At 39.4% G+C, this 19713-nt stretch overlaps 1 protein-coding gene across 1 annotated transcript in view; it reads right to left on the reverse strand.

Moving 5' to 3' along the window:
* Positions 1-771: 771 nt before the first annotated feature.
* Positions 772-19713, reverse strand: part of LOC311501465 (CMP-N-acetylneuraminate-beta-galactosamide-alpha-2,3-sialyltransferase 1-like) — a gene marked incomplete at its 5' end in the record, with an annotated part of 86616 nt that continues 67674 nt past the window's right edge. Inside the window, 6 exons of the mRNA XM_084563309.1 lie at positions 772-1507; positions 2322-2441; positions 2521-2566; positions 4140-4319; positions 4413-4609; positions 4704-5037. Coding sequence (XP_084419435.1) covers positions 1340-1507; positions 2322-2441; positions 2521-2566; positions 4140-4319; positions 4413-4609; positions 4704-5037 — 1045 coding nt within the window. The 3' untranslated portion in view covers positions 772-1339. The remainder of the gene's footprint in view (positions 1508-2321; positions 2442-2520; positions 2567-4139; positions 4320-4412; positions 4610-4703; positions 5038-19713) is intronic.

The raw sequence follows: 19713 nt of genomic DNA on the forward strand, positions 1-19713 counted from the left end.
CCACATCACCCCTGTTCTCCAGCAGCTTCACTGGCTTCCCATCACCCACCGCATCACCTATAAAATTCTGCTCTTAACATTCAAAGCCCTCCACAACCTCGCCCCTCCTTATCTGACAGAACTTCTCCACGTCAACACACCCAGCCGGACTCTTAGATCATCTTCATCCATCAGCCTCACCATCCCTCCTGCCCGCATGACCACCATGGGGTCCAGAGCCTTCAGCCGTTCCGCCCCCCGCCTCTGGAATTCCCTTCCACCCATCATCCGCAACATCGACACTTTGGCAATTTTCAAATCTCATCTCAAAACCCACCTTTTTCTCCAATCATACCCTCCTTGACTGTCACTCTCTCCAGATTTTTAATTTTTAAACCAAATCTTTTATCTCTTTGTTGTATCTTTTAGTGTATTATAGTTTGTTAAATGCTTTTGATTTCTGTAATGTATTTTAAACCCTGTTTTACCTGTACGGTGACCTTGGGTGTTCTGAAAGGCGCCTAGAAATAAAATGTATTATTATTATTATTATTATTATTTACATAAAAATGTGTCCCACCGGCAAGACGCAGAAGAATAAAACACGTCACAAAGAAAAGTGTTCCAAATAGAAAAGAGAAAACAGCAATTAAAGGTTTCTGTGCTTGAGGATTGAGAGGATTATGCTGTATTTCATGTTTTGTGTACATGGTATTGAGGTATATGGATGAGGTATATAGATGTGTTGTTGAGATTTGGGTGGAGACAAAACATTAAGTGTGACCATACCACATGAGTAAATTACAGTACCTTTGACAAGCTCCTATAAACAATTCCACATCATTACACAAATCCTTTCTCCTACACAGGAGCAAATTCTCTTCAAAAATGTGAACGTAAATCCCTTCAAAAATAAATATAAACATACAGTATATTATTTGATACCCTGTAACCGTACATGAGAAAATCCTCCATTTCGTACAAACTTCATACAGCCCAGTCACCTCCTACATTTAAAAGAATAAATAAATAGTCTGGACCTTCAAAAATTTCTCTTCAGTATTGTCTTCACAGAACCTGCTTCATTAACATGCCAAAAAACAGTGCAACCATCTTATCGTTAGCCTCATAGCATAACTGCCTAAGTCATATTTTAACATTTTCGGAAAACAAGAAAAAACACAATTTTTAGCAGGCACATTGGTATTTTTTAACAGTGGATAGTGTAGCTAGCTCTTCATCTCTTCTTTCCTCCTTCCACTCTCTGGGGGACCGTAGCGTTGTCCCAATGAAAGCAGTAGTCTCATTTTTCTGCGTAAGCGTACAAGAGCCTGGCTGCTTTCACTTCTGGAAAAGGAATTCACCACCCTCTGTAAAACGTGAGGTGTTTTTCCTTGTCTAATTGCTGGATAATGTCATACTCCACTTGTCCCGGATGACCTCCAGTTTTCAGCGTTTTGTCCTTGAGTTCCTCCCAGTAATGGCTCCAGTTTCCATCGCTGTCTGCTCCGAAACCAAACACATGAACCTGTGAAAAGGAGAATGAACATATAACAGCCAATAAAACTGCATAATGTATAAAAGCTTGCTATACAAGTGTTCGCTTTTCCAATCAATACGCGCACAACAGCCAAAACAATGATCGAATGATGTGATCCTCGAGGTGGAGGAATGTTCAGTGAAATGATTTTGCAAATAAAGTGCACTCTGGAAAAAAATAAAAATCAAAGGTAGCAAAAGATAAAAACATCAGATCTCTGTGAAACAATGAGGAATAGTTACGTCACAGTAATTCATGCAACACATAAATAAAATATATATATGATTTTTCTCCATCTTGTTCTTGATCTATTAGTGGCGACAAAGTGTTTTAAAAAGTTGCGCGAGATGAGATGGTGGAAACCTGCTGTAGCTTAAGATGGACAGCGTACACACATGTTCATTGTCAGTTGACCTAATTTTCTGCTGTTTACTTGGGTGAGGGGAGGATTCAAAGGCGGTTTAAAGCCTTTATATGGTGTGACAGCCAAGTGAAGGCACAGGCAAACTCATGCAAATGAGTTTGCCTGTGCCAATCCTCAGCCACACAGCACAAGTAGTGGTTGTTGAACATGGGTTATACCCTCCCTGACAAGAACAGAAGCCACTGTGCATTGACATGTAAAGCACCTCAAAACCTTATGTCTGAATGAAGATTCATGCAGGTCACAGCATATCTGAGTGCTAAGTCCATTTGCCTTTGTTTTATGTGACAAACATATTGAGCTGCTCACCTTGGAGTACTTATTCAGAAACCAAGAACTTTTTCAACTTTGTAAATTCCTTACCTCCTTACCCCTTACCTCATGGCAAATGTTCAGTGCAAGAGCCACAGTTATAAAGCCAGTGGATGGATACCGGCCCTTCTTTCCCAGCCACGTGTCGTGAGCGTATCTTATGAAAGCCGGGTTGATCACCATCACCTGTTGACAATCAGAATCGGCCTTTAAACTCACACAGGTCGCTACCTTTGCAGGCGGTGAAGCGCTTAATGGTACTCACCAAATCCTTGTTGGCTACTATCTTTGATTTGACTGCCGCGTAGGACCTGTTGGGGACAGCATGAAATGACAAATTCAAATACTAGCCCTTGACACACCATCCAAAAGCTCATCACGCAGATGTGACCTGTGGGGCTATTCAAGGAGATTCTAATTTGCATAATGTATTTTATGTGAAACTCTACAGCAACATACATAACCATCCGCGTTTTTTCCAAGGACAGTTCATTCATTATTTCACCCATGTCCTCCCCACTTTAACTCCCCCTGACTTCTGACAGGGAAGCTTGTTCAACTGAAGATTACAAGCAGCTTATTGTTTTCTACTGTACCTGGGGGAACGTGAATTAAAGGTCATGGTTTCACACCAGAAATGGACAACAGGCGGACTCGCTGCCTAACATGCTGGTTTGCTTTGGATATAAATGGTGCATTGCAAGGAGAGGCGCAACGTGTCAAGAGACAGCAGGCAACTGCGGTAATGTGCTATGTTTTGAATGACAGTAGAAGTCCTCCCTAAGGGGAACCCCACCTGACACAGTTCTACCATCTCAATTGCATTACGTGTGCCTGACTTTTTAAAGTATATGAGCACGACAACGGTGCCAAATTCAAACTGATTAGAGGTGGGAGAGAATGACAAATGGAAGCACATAATGGTGAATATTAATAACGCTAAATAGCTTAGTGCTAGTCTAGTCTTGACAGTAGGGGATTGTTCACGTTGGGGGTAGCGGGAATGGAGGTTTAGGACCCAAACGCAGGACTTTGAAGGCAGAGGCCGGAGTAGACAAAAAAAGTATTTTAAAAAAAGACCAAAAAAAACAAAAGCGCTGCTGATGAGGCAGGATATCCAAAAACCAAAACACTAACCAAAAAACTATGAAAAAATTAGAACAAGACATGGAAAAATTATGGCATGGAAAACATGAAAAAACTATGGCACAAAACACACGAACTTGGCAAACAAACAGTATGACACGACAAGGAACAGAGGGGAAGGCAGGGCTATATAGACACACACACGAGGACCAGAGGGGTGACGAGACACAGGCGAAGCAAATCAAGAAACAAGACATGGTGAAACCAATGACCTATTCAAAAGGGAAAACACATGACAGGAAATCAAGAACTTAACAAAATACAATAAACAGAAACCCAAGAAACTAAACCGTGACCACCGTCAGGATTAAAATAACAAGTGTGTCTAGCTCTGGTCCTAGCTAGTCCAACAGGAATTGCTCCTATGTTGTAATCCAACACAGCCAATCTGATTGAAGTGGAATTGTAGTTTTGCATCATGACTCAGCATCTGTAAGCACGGGCTAAGCCCTCTAACTTGGCTTCCCTTGTCACGCAGAATGACACAGAATTCCCCTGAGGAAATTCTTTTAGGTGTATGGTTACTTGCCACTCTACTGCCTCCGTTACTGAGTTTTAATAATGCATTGAATTATGTTTAGCACATATATTATCTCTATTCATTCGTATTATTGTCCCTGTTGTGATGTCCTGTTTACCGCATTACATTAAACACACCTTATTGCAAACTGGGACAGCTCACTTATACATATAATTTAATACAGTCTAAAATGAAAACCTGAAAAGAAGGGGACTCACGTTCCATGAAATCCAGTCGTCATGGCCAGTATGAGCCACTCTATATCCTGTATCTTGAATGGAGCCAACACAAGGTGAGTGTTGTTGTCTAAATCCACAGCACTCTCTGGATATACAACACGATGAGTTGTTCTGGTCCCAACATCTTCTTCGTAGCCTTCAATGCGACCTCTGTTAATTCTGAACAGCACAGGGGGAATCATTCCACTGCTGGATATCTTTTTAAGAAGAGGCCCAAGTTTAAATATGATTTTCTTCTTGGTGAATATTTACCTGATTACATAATCATGGAAATCTATCAGACGTCCATTACGTGATCCCTTCAAGTTACCAGAATTTCCCACCACAGCACAGGTCTTGCAGCTGCCACTGCTGGGCTTTATAAGCCCTGGGGTTGTTGGGAATATCTGGAACAGGCTGTTCACTGTTTGGTTATATTTGTCGTAGTCTCGTCTTTCATACTGTAAGAGCTGGTGGAGACAGATGCAGACTGTTTATCTGGACTGGCACACAGGCGCATTTCCATCCACCGACTTCAACAACGCAGAGGAACTCTGTCCTTACCTTCCACCATTTGAAATCATCCTCCGAGAGGTTGTGGTTCGCAGACAAAAGCGGCTCAACGGGGGGTTTTATAGGGTGCGAGCACAGCCGATTGTTTGGGGATAAACAGGTGTCACAGAGGTTTCGATCGTCAACAGTGAACTGAAAATTTAATTCAGTGAGTCCTCTTAAAAACACAAGAATGCCTGTGAAGCACAGGACTAAAATGATCATCTTCCACTTTGGCATAATTCTGGATGTGTGACGCTTGTGGTCAGGGAAACGGCTCCGGTCTGTGACGACAAAGGGTACAGGAAATTTACACAGTGAGCAAGAACTGAGGAAATAACCGTCACTGGTTCAGAAAAGGAAGGACACATATAATCCATGTATATGAAGTCATCTTTACAGTCTGCAAGTCTGTAGTCGGAAGAAGATGAAAATGAGAAAAGAGGAAGATGATGAAGTAATAATAATATTAATATATAACAGTAATAATAATAATAATAATAAGAGGATGGTGAAGAAAACGAAGAAGAGAAAAAAGAATAGAAAGAGAAAGAAGATGAAATAATATGGCATTAAGTGTCAAACATAAACCAATGTATTAAGCTGATAGGTAATAAAATATAAATAACATATTTCAAAAAGCAATACAATTAATTGTATCCCTTACCTGATGAGTAAATGCGTTTCTGGTCCAATTAGCACTTTATAAGTGTGGCAGTATTGACTATTGGTTAAACTGGCATCTGATGGCTCCATATAAACCCTACAAGGATTTGTTTTTCGAGAATGTGATTGGTGGCCTGCACCTGTGCTGCAGGTGTGGAGGGGTGGGGTTTGATTGGCAGCAACACAACTGAAGAACAACAATGTTCTGCCCAGGTGTTGTTGTATTTCTCCATTATATGGTTATATCTTGAATAAATGTGTCCTAAGAAGAAAACTTTGAACGGATTTTAATTTTTTTCTTTTTCCTTTGTCCACTAGTAAAAAGAATTGGTCTCCAACTAGATCCCATTTATTTGTTTATAAAATCCAGCCAAAGTAAGAAAAAAAATGTGAGTGTACAAATGCTGAAAGAGAGGAGAAAAATATTCTGACTCCTTCCCGCGGCTAAAGGGGCAGGCTGAGTTTGACCAGCACCGGGGGACGTGATAAGGACTTGTGGTGCTATAATAAGCAGTCATAGAGCAAAGGATGAAGTTGACTAAGACGCTGATCAACACTGGCTCCAGTTTGAAATAATTAAGAACAAAACAAATTAGGGAAGGATATGCGTAATATGGAACTTAAAGCGGTGCGCCTTAACGGCAACTTAAAGACTTTGATTATAATGGATGTAATCAAACAAACCAGCACGTCAGATAGTAATGGACGGATGGAAGTGTTCGGTCCTGTGCTTCATAGCTCCTCCGCTAACGGACAAGACGCAGCAGGTGCGCAACGTCTCCAAGCGTAAAAACGTGATATTTATGAGCTGGTGAGTTAAAAAAAATATATGGGAATATACTACCAGTATTATACTAATCGTGCAGGCATATTATAATTTGGAATATTGAAAACATATTCCATTGTGTGTGGTTAACGGAGCTGGAAGTATTCCTGTGCGCCAAAGGCAATGGAACAAAAAATACATAAATGAATTAATTTTAATATATATATCAAATTAGATCCCATATATGTGAATGTATATGGGATATCTACATCTATATCTATATCTATATATAAAGAGAGAGAGAGAAATTGATAGGACAAAATCGAAAAAGAGACAATGAGGGGGAAACACACACATCAGTTTCCTCAGTCTTTATCAGTTATTTTCTCCGTAGAATTCTGTAGTTTTGGTGAAACAAATAAATAAAAATGTCCAACCATACGCATGGTCGTCACTGGACAAATCAAACACACATAAGGAATGTCCACTGTGACAAATGATAAGGCATCACCAAGAGATGGCGCTGCCCTCACAGAAACACCACAGACCCCCCAGATTCACAGCAGCTTCCAACCTCAGAATTAAATTTGCCACCAGCTTGGGTTTGCCTCTGGAGTTGATCCGGCGCAATAAAGTAACGTCCATGCACCACGCAGATGTTTACAAGTCTTATTTCTAAGGCGGTCTTGCATCAGAAAACACAGTGAAATGAAGGACATTGAAAGGTTTAAAGCATACGCTACATCTACAATCATTTTCAAAGCCTCTTCAGCTTGTGAGCCCCTTGAGGAATCAGGACTTGTCATGTTGCAGAATGTCAGCAAAATCACTGAGGCTTATCCTGTTGCCAAAGTAAAGAGTGAAGATAGAGGAACAAGCTTTGTGCAGTAAATAAATAACCGTCAGTTACAATGCAACATTTTGATAAAGCTTAATGTTTTTCCATTGCCAGATAGGCTCTCGGTATTGCACAGAATTTTAACAGTAATTAGAGTGTCTTCAAATGTCACTGAAAAGTGTTACTCTGTCCACTTAAAAGTTGGCACTGTTACCCACACTCAGAGACAAATGGCTGTTAGCCGTCTCAAAGCGTGGCTCGCCATCTCCAGCACTGCTCAGCACTGTTCGTATTGTAATACAAAGGGGCGTGTTATCGGTGATCTAAAAAGTGGAACAAGCAAGCGCACCTGTGCAACCATATTTTTAATAGGGGGAATTCAGTTAAGAAAAGGAAAAACACATGGAGCACTTTTGAATTCCTCAGACTATGTTTTCTGTGTGAAAAATCAAGAGTGTATTGCATTTTTACAAAGCATGGCTCAATATGTTGTAGTCACCAGACACCAGACTATTTTGTTTGGTAATTTGGAGCACAGTTCCATTGATTTCAACAGTAGAAGTAGAAAAAGATCTGTCAGTCACGTCAACTATTGAATACCCTAGCTAAAAAAAATAAAAAAAAGTACACTGAAATATACTTAAGTCTACCGCCATGTCCACTGCTTGTAAATGTACTAAAGTTGAAAAGTACTATTTTTGCTGTACTAGAAATGCACTTATATGCTGATGTTATGTCATAAGAGATACTTAATATATAAAGAAGTTGTAATAAGGGTACTTGACTGTACTATTTTGAGACATCATTATGATACACTTAAATGCATTTAAGTACACTTTTTATAAATGTGCTTGGTTCAACATCAAGTTCATTTTGCTCCACTTTTAAGATACATGTCAATATAGGTATAATGCTTAGGAAATATACTTGGAATTTAATAGAATTATGTGGTTAACACATTCTACATATAATTTAGATGAAGTCATAAAGTGTTTTACGTATATTTAAATACATATACACATACATATTTTTATTAAGACTTCTGTTACCTTATTAAATTAAACGTGTACTGACTATGTTTTGGCTATGACCATAAAATGTTAAATACACTATTTTACAAAGTGGAACAGTCAAGTAAATGAAGTGCTACGTAGTTGATGCTTGGTCTATAAGGACTGAACAACAAACAAAACGACAAATTCCCTTCATCACAGAATTTTATTAAACTTAAAAATTTTAAACAACATTTTCATTGTTACATTTCCTTTTAATCACTGCTCTCACGTCAAACACATTTGTGGTTAAATACACAAACCGTACTATCAACTATCTGATATTCTTAAAATCTGGAAAGAATAAAACAGATGTCAGTAAATCCCTTATAGTCATCCATAAATTCCATTTAAAATTACACTGTGCTCCTCATATTAGCAATATATCAATATATCTTTTTTTTCCCAACAATATCTTTATTGAATTTATCAAATTTAGAAAACCAAACAAAACATAAAGCCAGCAAAGTGACGCATATGAGACAGTGTGTTACCATACAGTGTAGGTCCTAAAAGGACGGAGAGTCTGTGAAACACAAATATTAAAACCCTACATTTGGTTTTCCCCTTTACACACATGTGGTCACCACAGTGCAAACAAACAGGGATAGAAAAAAAAACAACAACAAAAAACATACTAAACAAGGTGGTTGATAAGATCATGAGTCCATTCAAATATCATTACCGTACAATCTAGTGATTAAAGAATGAGGAAACAGAGTTATGCAGAGGGTGCCCTTATTCTGCTCCAGGTTCATTCAACAGATGGGATAAACTGTTGTTTTTAATATATTGAAGAAATCGACCCCATACCTTTTGAAATGTCTCCTACTTGTTTTTAAGAATGTAAGAAATCTTTTCCAGAGGTAAGCAAGAAGATCATTCCCTAAACCACCTGGCTTGCTCGTACATTTCCATGTTAAAGCTATTGTCCTCTTTGCTTGTAGAAGATGCATGTTTAAAAATATTTTTTTTCATGATATTTTAGGTTATGCACATGTGGGCAGAGGCCAAATAGAAAGAGTTTGGGTTCTAGCTCTATTCTGATCAGCAGGATCTCCTGCACCTTTAATCCAGCCTCTTCCCAAAACTCCCCCACTCTTGGGCACTGCCAAAGGATGTGAAAAATAGTGCCCTTATTTACACCACACCTATTGCAAATGTCTGGAATATTTGCATTACATTTGTTTAATTTTTCTGGGGTGAAATACACCCTCATCAGCCAGTTATACTGTAGAAGTATTATGCGAGTATTACCCGTCCCTGTCTGGGCTGTTTTACATGCGCTGTGCCACTGTTCCGATGTTAATTCCTTCTGTAGATCTGAATTCAATGCATTGAAGTTAGAGTCAGAAGACTCAGCTGAGGAGGCTTTCAGTAAATCATAAAATTCAGACATGATGCCATTTCCAAAATGATTCTTTGTCAGAGTTTTCTCCAGTAGGGTTGGGGCGGGCAGGACATGTAATGAATTTGATTTGCTCTAATAAAACTCCTTAACTGGAGATATTTGAAGAAATGTTTCCGAATTTGAAGAAGTTATTAAATAGATTTTTTATTTTGGGGAAAAAACTTAGTGGAGGTGGGGGGCATATTTTGAAATAAATATAAGAGTTTGGGATATTAATATTAAGTTCATATTCATTTTATCGTGTAGCCTACTGCTTAATATTTGGACGGATAGCGTAGATGCTTTAGCCACTTGAAGTACAGTTTATCTTATACATACACCTATGCTGACCTGTCTGTCTGACACTTTCAAGTTGTGATATGTTGATAATGAACAGCAACATCTACTGTCACCGTCTTTTAGAAGTCACATAACTGGATGGCACACACTGAACAGCTACGCAGTATCGTGAACATAATCTGTTGCATATTTGCTGATAAGCTAAAGTTAGCTGAGCATTAGCTGGCGAGCTCTCGTTGTGCAACTTCAACTGTCCAAGTTGGAAGTTGTTGCGTCCCGGTCTGTAATCTTCGACTCGGGCGTTTTGTATTCTGCAGTCCGTTTTGTTCGTTTTTCTTTTTTTCTTTTTTTTTTTTTTTGTTGACCACTTCATAGTTTTTATATCCGAACGAATCCTTGGTGTCATTTTTATTTTGTTTTCCTAAACCATAGCTCCTCCTTTATTAGTGTGAGGTACTAACACGCGCGCACGCAGGTGGATATGAAATGAAGTGATGAGTGCACACGTGGCATTTTTATCTTCGGGTCTTGGGTCAAGTCTTTTCAAGTCTTAAGGCTCAAGTCACAAGTCATTGTTGATGAAGTCCAAGTCGAGTTGCAAGTCTTTCTACAAATTGTCAAATCGAATCTAACGTCATTAAATTAACGGCTCCAGTCCAAGTCATGTGACTCGGGTCCACGCCTCTGCTGTAAAGAGGAAAAAAAAATAAAATTGAAAATGTACAAAAAGTTTATCCTATTTCTGTATACTCTTATAGCAATATTAGAAATGCGGATGAGTGGACTGTACTCTTGCGAACTGAAAAAAGTTGCTGTTTATGTTGTTATTATTGTTATTATAGTATGTACAGTCAATGTACGGTTTGTTTTTTAAACTGCTTTCTTTATAAAAAAACAAACAAAACCAAAAACTCACTGCTCACTGATTTGTACTAATTTATTATTGAAATGTTTTAAATTATTAACCCTAATACCTGATTTTACATTGTTACCATTAAGGGACAAAAGTGTCCTCCTCAAAAATGCCTTAAAAATAGCACACGTTAATATTTTTTTCTGATTTTCTTTTTTACATAAATGTTTTAATCAACTTCAGTCCTAATCATAAATGTTTGAGTCATTTAATTATTTCAGAAAAAAATAAAAATAAAAAATATTAACGTGTTATTTTTATGTCATTTTTTAAGAGGACACTTTTGTCCCTTAATGGTAGCAACATAACATTCATTCATTCATTCATCTTCTGTACCCGCTTATTCCTGTTAAGGGTCGCGGGGGTCTGCTGGAGCCTATCCCAGCTGTCATCGGGCGAGAGGCAGGGGCAACAATGTTTTGTAAAACTGACACTACAACAAACAAAACAAAACAAAAAAAACCCCATCAAAATCAATCAATCAATCATTGCCATATCCAGTGCTCAAAACTTGAAAAGGACACTTTTGTCCCTATGAGGGTTTTAATACACTTATTTTAATTGCACTGATTTGAATACTATTACGCTAAAAGTGTCTTGAAACTTCTGAAAGAAGGGAAAAGTTAGTGTCTTACAGGAAAACTATTAAGTGCAAGTGAAAATTCACTAAAAATCAACTGATCTTAAATGCATTCAAAGCACACCGAAATACACTTCATTTTTACCTGGGTAAAGTTGTCCCGTGCAGATTTAGGCATGCCTCTTAACTGCTGAGACGTCCTACTAAGCATAAGTCCTCAGAAGTGTCAACTGTACTGGGTAGGAGTTGTGATTGTAATCTAATTGTAAGATAATTGTATATTATATATAATCTGAGATGTCAATCATAGAGTGTACCAAGAATAGCAATGTCTGGTGAAGATGTAATTATGAGCCTCATACCATAGTGATGTTGAAAACACTCTGTTAGTGAGTGAGTGAATGAGGGGACAAGTGGCCAATATTTTACGTTCCTTCATACTTTCCTCACTGCTGATTGCTTTCTGGTTTAGCCCGTAATCCTTCTCCTTAATGCAGAGTTTCTTCTTTATCTGAAGCTTAAGACCCTAACCCTTTTTTTGTTTACTCATAGTTACTGTAGCCTACAGTATCTGCTTGGTTACATTTGCTCCCCGCTTGAGCTCAGACGAACCAGTAGTTTCTAGTCACATAAAATGCATTGCTACCGGTGTGCTAATGCAGGAATGTTGCCATGGAATAAGATTTTAAACTCCAGTGTACTTTGTACTTTGTATTGTCTTTGTACCACACAATATCTTCCAAAACATTCATTATGTGTGTAAATTGCACACACAGCTTTTTTTGTTGCCATGAGCAGCATAATACCCCCCTAGCTTGTATGACTCATGACTTTAAAGGATTATGAGCCGCCTCCACATATATTCATTATTTAACAGCGACTACAGAACAACTGCTTTCACTTGTTATAATTTAACTAAATTCAAATTTTCAGTTGTCTGATCATAGGCAGTTGACCTCAACTGCAGTCAGTGTTTGCACTTCAGCATATCTTTCATTTTACGCACCTGGAATGGCACTTCAATGTTGACTGGCTTATCACATAAGTCAGTCAACAGACATTCCTTTGGTGAATGTGTTCACAGAATGGTATAGGATTTTTTGACCTTGCACACTTTCACATTGTTTGAACTATGAGCTCTCAGTGGAAATGAAAAGCCACAATGTCGCTACGACATTTCATCATAATGTTATGAAGCCTCAGCTAAACTCGAATTGTAAGGACGGCAAAGGACCTCGGCTGTGTATCTCGCTGCGGCGGGAATCAGCAGCTTGTGATCTGAAAGAAGACTGACATCAAGAGACAGGTAATAATAAACCCTGACTCTACTTATTGATTTCATTCATTCAGTTATTCAAGACACTGATTCTGACATTCCTATGAAAATTGTAAATTGGATGCTGCAGCACAAACAAAATAACTAAATAGTAAATCCAGTGATACACTACATAACTGCCTAGTTTGCAAAGAAGATGACGTTTTCCTACTGTGGCAATCATCTGATTTAGTTCATCTTCATGAACGCTGGAGCGAGCGGCTTCAGTTTAGCCCAACACTGTCATTACCAGTTCTTTTCTTGCCTCTCAGTGACTTTACAGCGTGAGTTTAGTGTTTGTATTAGAACACATTAGTACAGCCATGCACTATATTCAAATGCAGGATGTACATGTCTGGTCCGGTAACACATCATTTGAATTTCATTGTGAGGTTTTATTTCAGTTGAACAGAAAGAAAAAAAATTATTACAATCACAGCCCATGTCTTAGAAACAAATTCAACTCCAAGGCATGGAGATGACTCGTCTGACTATGCCGCTTTTACTTTTTTGTTCATCACCGTATAAAGTCTGCCTAAACCAGCAGATCTCTCCCAGAGCACAATTGACTCCCAACAGAGCAACTCCAGACCAACTTTCCCTGGCAAAATGTCTAATGCAGTATTGCTGTAAAATCTTTCTCACCTGCATGACACTGTGTTCTAAAGTCACTTATAGAGGTGTTTAATTGAGATCATCATAAATGTATCATCAATTTCTATCAGCTCAAAACACGGCTGGCTTGACCATGAAAATGGGAATGAGGTCTGACTTCATTTGTTTTGCCTTCACTGGCACATTTGCTCAATGCAACAATTCCTTTTACACTTAGCACAGTTTTCACATGTTCACGTGACGTTGGTGTGACCATGGACTAATTTTAAACAAACGTTTCAGTTGTAACTGGTTTAATCTGCACGCACAACTTGATTAATATCCCCTTTTGTTTGCTTTTGCAGAATACCACAAAATAGAGAGCAGAAGACAGGGTTTGTGCTCAGGCATGTTTTGTAAAGTAGAAGAGAATCCTTCAAAAAAGCATGCGTCATTTTGTTGGATACTTTAACTTACATCAATCAAAGTTGCTACTTATGTGGGTGTAATTAATGCATGAGCCAACAAAAGAAGACAAATTAATGATCCGACAGATAGATCTGATAAGACCAAGATCAACAACAATCTAACAATATTATGGGTGAGGGAGACAATAGGTATCCAAAACCATATTGAAGATTTTATAGAAATTCCTGACTTTACTCTATAGCAGGTTTTTGAAGAACTGATACTCATGCCACGTTGTCACTATACAGTATTCATAAGGAACAGACTGCTGGGGAAAACCAGTCACGTCAGCCTCTGAGTCGCAAACGCTGGTAGTTAATGCAAACTGAAATGGAATACTGACACAAACACAGAGTGCATTCAGGTCTGGACAATGCTCTACACTGTTTACATATGGTTTAAGAAATGCTAAATTATGCCTTTTGATTGACGTAATCTGTCTGGCAAAACAAATTCTTACTGTGTAAAATCTTAACATTACAATGGTATATGATGATGTACCGACAGAATCCTAGGACAGGAATCCCCTTGTCAGGGGTCTTGTAGCGGACCGGACCATAATAACATATATATAACAACAACTTCAAATTTCCCCTTTGTTTTATTCCAAAGAAGTACAAGTAGTTTGTGAAAATGTATACATAAACTATCATTTACAAACATTTTATGAACAAACTGAAAGAAAATTAAGTGCAATTTCAACAATTTTATGCCCTAAAGCCACAAAACTTTTAGTAACAGGTACGTGGTACTAAAAATATATAATATTGCATTTCAATTTACTTTCATTATTTTGACATTTTAAAACAACAAGTTTATACATGAGAGTTGTGGCGGCAGCAATAGGAAGTTCCACCAAACCAAAATCATTTTTAAAAAGATCTTAAATCTCTCTGCCACAGTGTTCCTCGTCAGGCTAATGTTGGCAAGTGCCTGTTGCTTCTGAGGGGACATGGGCCTTCATCATGCAGGTTTTCACAAACTCACCCTCACAATGTGGCTTTGAGGCTAATGCTGTTTTGCTAGCAACAAAGCAACTAGCTTTCACTGCTGCGTCACTGACCTCTTCACTACGGGTAAAAACAGATTGCTGTTTCCTCAGACCCGCTAACAATTAATTTACCCTCTCTCTTCTCAGTTGTCCTTGCAGTGTGTTGTACTTTTTGTCATGATGTGTCTCATAATGAATATTATATTCTTTCAGCGCTGAAACTTGCTGCATACAGCAGCATTTTGACATTTCGGTAATGACGGCACCACGGAGGGTAACAAATTAGGATAAGCAGTTACTTCTATTGAAAAACTGCAGTAAAAGTCTTCTATGAAATTTTAGCATTTTTGCAAATTCATCCCACGGGCCAGACTGGATCCTCTGGTGGGCTGGATTTGGCCTGCGGGCTGTATGTTTGACACCCCTCAATTAGAGGATGCAAATTGTCAGCTAGACTTCCTAGTCATGGAGGTGGTGATTGGGTTGAAGTGGGATGTGCAACACCAGGTGTAAAAGACAGAACTGTAATTGTATTTAAAGCTTTAAAATTTACAAATTTAAATTGTATTTAGATCACAAACAGGGACATGGTTAGCTTTGGGAACAGAAACAGAAAGATCATTGGTCAAGTATGGTAATGGTGCAATTGAGAGTGAATATTCTGAGGCAGTGTCAGTCTGTCCGTGGATTTTCTACACCTACTCCTGATCCTCACAGGGTGAAGTCCACAGTCTTCGATATCTGAACGTTTTCTCTTGCACCACCAGCAAGGTTGGTGTTTGTTTTTCCAGGGGAACTATCTGGAGAAATGGTTTACTACAGCAGACAGTTTTTGTTGGCTCACATCTAGCTTCAGCATCAATTTAAACATTCAGTGTATCCAGTCGTCCAACTACCCCAGACCCTGAACCACTGCTGGTCCCGGTCATGGTTGACAAACTACGCCTCCTCCAGAAGGAGTGGTAATGCCATTTCTTTCCAGGGATGAACGAAAGGGTTTTTGTTCGCCACTGATGGATGATAATGCAATCGCAACAACTGATGGAGTTGTCAGCCTAGTTTAGGGAACACAACCATCTGTCTGCCCACCGCAGCAGAGCCCATTCTTCACGCACATGCATTGACAACTTTTTATTAGATGATAAACAAGCTTTTCTCTCTTCCATTGTTAATTGCCTTTTTCTCGCCATTTTTGTAGCAACACACTACTTTCTGCAGTACAATACTGTTCACCTGATGCTCATGAGGGTCTGGTACCACAGTGTGTTCCAACACTGCTTTTATGCAGACAGAGGGGGTTGTAAGTAATCAAGAAAAGTTGGAACACCTGTAGGAATTAGTAGCACCAGCTTTCAAGGCTGATTCAACCTTCATTGCTGCAGAACAGCTTTAAATTGTTAACCCACTTCGTGTTCGCTGAAAGAGGCCTTTTTGTATAATTCTGAAATGTACATTATTTTTTCAGATTTGGGTAACTAAACCTTTTTTTTAACCTCTGGCTGTTCAGTACTTACCTTTGTACCATTTCAAGCTATTCATTGGACTTGCACGACTTGAATTGCAATAAATAACAGGAAAAATTAGGAAATTAGGGTGTTCTAAAACGTTTGAGTGGTAGTGTATATATATATACACTACCGCTCAAACGTTTTATATATGTATATATATGTGTATATATATACAAATTCATCCCACGGGCCAGACTGGATCCTCTGGCGGGCTGGATTTGGCCTGCGGGCCGTATCTTTGACACCCCTCAATTAGAGGATGCAAATTCTCAGCTGGACTTCCTAGTCATGGAGGTGGTGATTGGGTTGAAGTGGGATGTGCATGTTACATTATATTACATATGATGTAATATATATATTACATCATATGTAATGCACTCATACGTTGTTAGACATCCGTCCTGACATTACCTACCCACCTCAGCTCCAGTCACCCACCACCCCTTTGACCATTTTTGAATTAAGCTGGAGTCAAGCATCTTTAAGCACTGCCAAGGTGGCGACTGCCAGAGGCACCACGCAGAGCTTCAGAGGAATCTCCACAACAAAAGGAGTTTAACATACTCAGATTTAACTCTAAAAATAGATTATTGCGGGCGGCACAGTGGCGAGGTGGTTAGCACTGATGCCTCACAGCGAGACGGTCGCCGGTTCAAATCCATGGGCCGGCTGGGCGTTTCTGTGTGGAGTTTGCATGTTCTCCCTGTGTCTGCGTGGGTTCTCTCCGGGTACTCCGGCTTCCTCCCACCATCCAAAGACATGCTCATTAGGTTCATTGGTGATTCTAAATTGGCCGTAGGTGTGCGTGTGAGTGTGAATGGTTGTCTGTCTCTGTGTTAGCCCTGCGATGGACTGGCGACCTGTCCAGGGTGTACCCCTGCCTCTCGCCCGATGACAGCTGGGATAGGCTCCAGCAGACCCCCGTGACCCTTAACAGGACTAAACAGGTATAGAAGATGAATGAATAGATTATAGATTATTATTAATAGATTATTGATGAATGATTCATTCTATATTAAAAGGGCTCATGCACTGTATTTTTCCACAGAAGAATGCCCGTTAATGATGTGTGGCTATAAGGAGATGCTGAGGGCTTAAAGGGAGGAGCACACTCAGCCAAGAAATAGTGGTTTCTTGGTCACTCATTTCCATCCATGTGACCCTGAATAACAGTATTCTTGTTGTACAGTCTCCATGGTATTCTGTTTAACTGACTCTTCTTCTTCTTCTTCTTTGATTTGTAATTCAACTGAGATGTAAAGAGATGTACAATAGTGTCTCTAAATATGTGAAACCAAGTAAGATCATTCAATTATCACTTGCACATAGGCTCCATCTCTGAATGGAGACGTACTCCCCAAAGCACAGAGGCTGCTGGCCTGTATGTATGAATAAAATGATGATGTGTCACAAATAGCTTCACTCTAAAAATGATTTCAGCTGCAGCCCCAGAGAACAGAAAAAAAAAACAGATTCCTATGAGAGAAGATATGTTCTTTATATAGGAACTGAAACCTGCACAGCCCACAACACAGTGCCATTACTCAGATGTTCAGCATCTTCACAGAATACGCAAAGTGTCTGCTGGCCAAATATCTTAAAGCAGTTGTGTAGCTTTGGCGACATCTGGCCTCTGAGGCTTTCAACGATACTGAATCTCCTTGTATAAAGCATTTCTAACCTGCAGAGTGAGCCTCTTGCAATCCCTTGAAAATACCAGTATATATACCTTATGAAAAACATTTCCACCATTTCCTAGTAAGAGTTAATCAGGAAGTTACACACAAAACCTCAAATATGGATAAATCAGTTGGTGGTCTAGCCTTGATGTGCTGTTACCCTGTAATCTAGTAATCTGGAGTCAGTTTATAGAGAGATGTGTTATCTACAGATTCTGAGGAGTGAAACTTCACTTAAAATAGACAGAGGGTTTAAAAGGAGGACTAACTCCATAACCACTACATTATTAAATGTTTTACTTTCTAAATTTTTTAAGGAGTGTTTACATTAGTAATGCAGCAGCAGTAAAATTGCCATTCTTGGCACTGCTTAGAGGGCCTTCAAAAGCAACGTGTGAGCTTGTGGTTATGACATGGGATGTAAAATACATAAAATAAGAGGCTTGGTATTCAGGCGATAACGTCGGCTGTGAGTTGTCAGAACACCATCACACATACGTAAGGCAACTGCAAGGCTAGCAGCTTAGCGAGCTAACAACAGTGGAACTTAATGCAGGAGATCCACCGTCATAAGAAACCTTTGTTTTTGAAAAAAACACGAAGAACAGCACAAGGGGTTGACCTGGCCTCCAAATTCACTAGATCCCAAACTGATCAAGTGTCTGTGTGATGATCCACAGAGGCCCCTCCCCTCAACTCATAGGACCCAAAGGCTCCCATTAACAACATTATGTTGCCAAACACCACAGGACACCCTCAGAAGGCCCATGTCCATTCTCTGATGAGGTACAACTGTTTTGGAGGCACAAGGGAGACCTACACAATATTAGGAAGGTGGTTATAATGTTATGCCTGATCAGGGTATGCATGTTTTTGTATGGTGCACACAACAACTAGAGGCCATGTGAATTAAGTGAATAAACAGCATTAGCCTTATTTTTATAGACTGTATTCAAGGCTAAACTGATACGCTCCTTTTTGCAGAAAGACCAGCAAAAACAGCTGGTGGCTTTTCACTGAGGAGCTTGGATGCACTTTTTAAGATTTATGACATTTCTTTCAAATGTCAACCAATTGTGCACTCAATGTCTGGAGTGGATATGTGCACTTAAGAATCATTGACCAAAAAAAGAAACAGAGAGAGAGAAAGAGAAAGAAACACTCTGAAATGTGTTTCAAGCAGACGACACTTTTATATTTATATGTGATCTGCATATTACAGATTGATAATAACATAACAACATAATAACATCCATAAATATTCCAAGTTAATGGTTAATGGATTCTACAGGTAAAAACACGGCTGTGCGATGGGATCACCAGTGTGGCCAATCTCTACATGGAGGAGGTTGAGACCAGAGCTCTGAACTCCTTCACAGGAAACACCCCCACCCACTGGTTCAGGTACGTGGACGACACTTGGGTTAAAATCAAGACACAGCAGGTGGAATCTTTCACACAGCACATCAATGCAGCGGACAGCAACATCAAGTTCACTGGGAAGGACATCAGCAGAGATAGTTTGGCCTTATTGGACTGTCTCATGCACGCGAAAGAAGACCAAAGCCTCAACATTGGAGTATATAGTAAAACCCACTAACACTGATCAGCATCTATTATTTGATTCCCACCACCGCCTGGAGCACAAACTGGGAGTCATCAGAACCTTACAGCACCGAGCACAATCTGTACCCACAAGGCCGGATGGTAAGGAGAAGGAAACACATCAAACAAACACTCAGGACATGTGGATAACCCTACTGAGCCTTTGTCAAAGGCCCAAAAAGACAGAGAGGAGGAGAACATCGAGAGGAAGAACACCGTAATCCCCTACGTGGCTGGTGCATTGGAGAAACTCAGGAAATACAACATTACAGTTTAGTTCAAAACAGTAACATACATAGGTAGAAACCTTGTTGGGGTTATACCCACCAAGTTTTCCTATTTAAACCTCAACTTCCC

This window comes from Chelon labrosus, assembly GCF_963514085.1.
Source record: "Chelon labrosus genome assembly, chromosome: 16".
Taxonomy (NCBI): domain Eukaryota; kingdom Metazoa; phylum Chordata; class Actinopteri; order Mugiliformes; family Mugilidae; genus Chelon; species Chelon labrosus.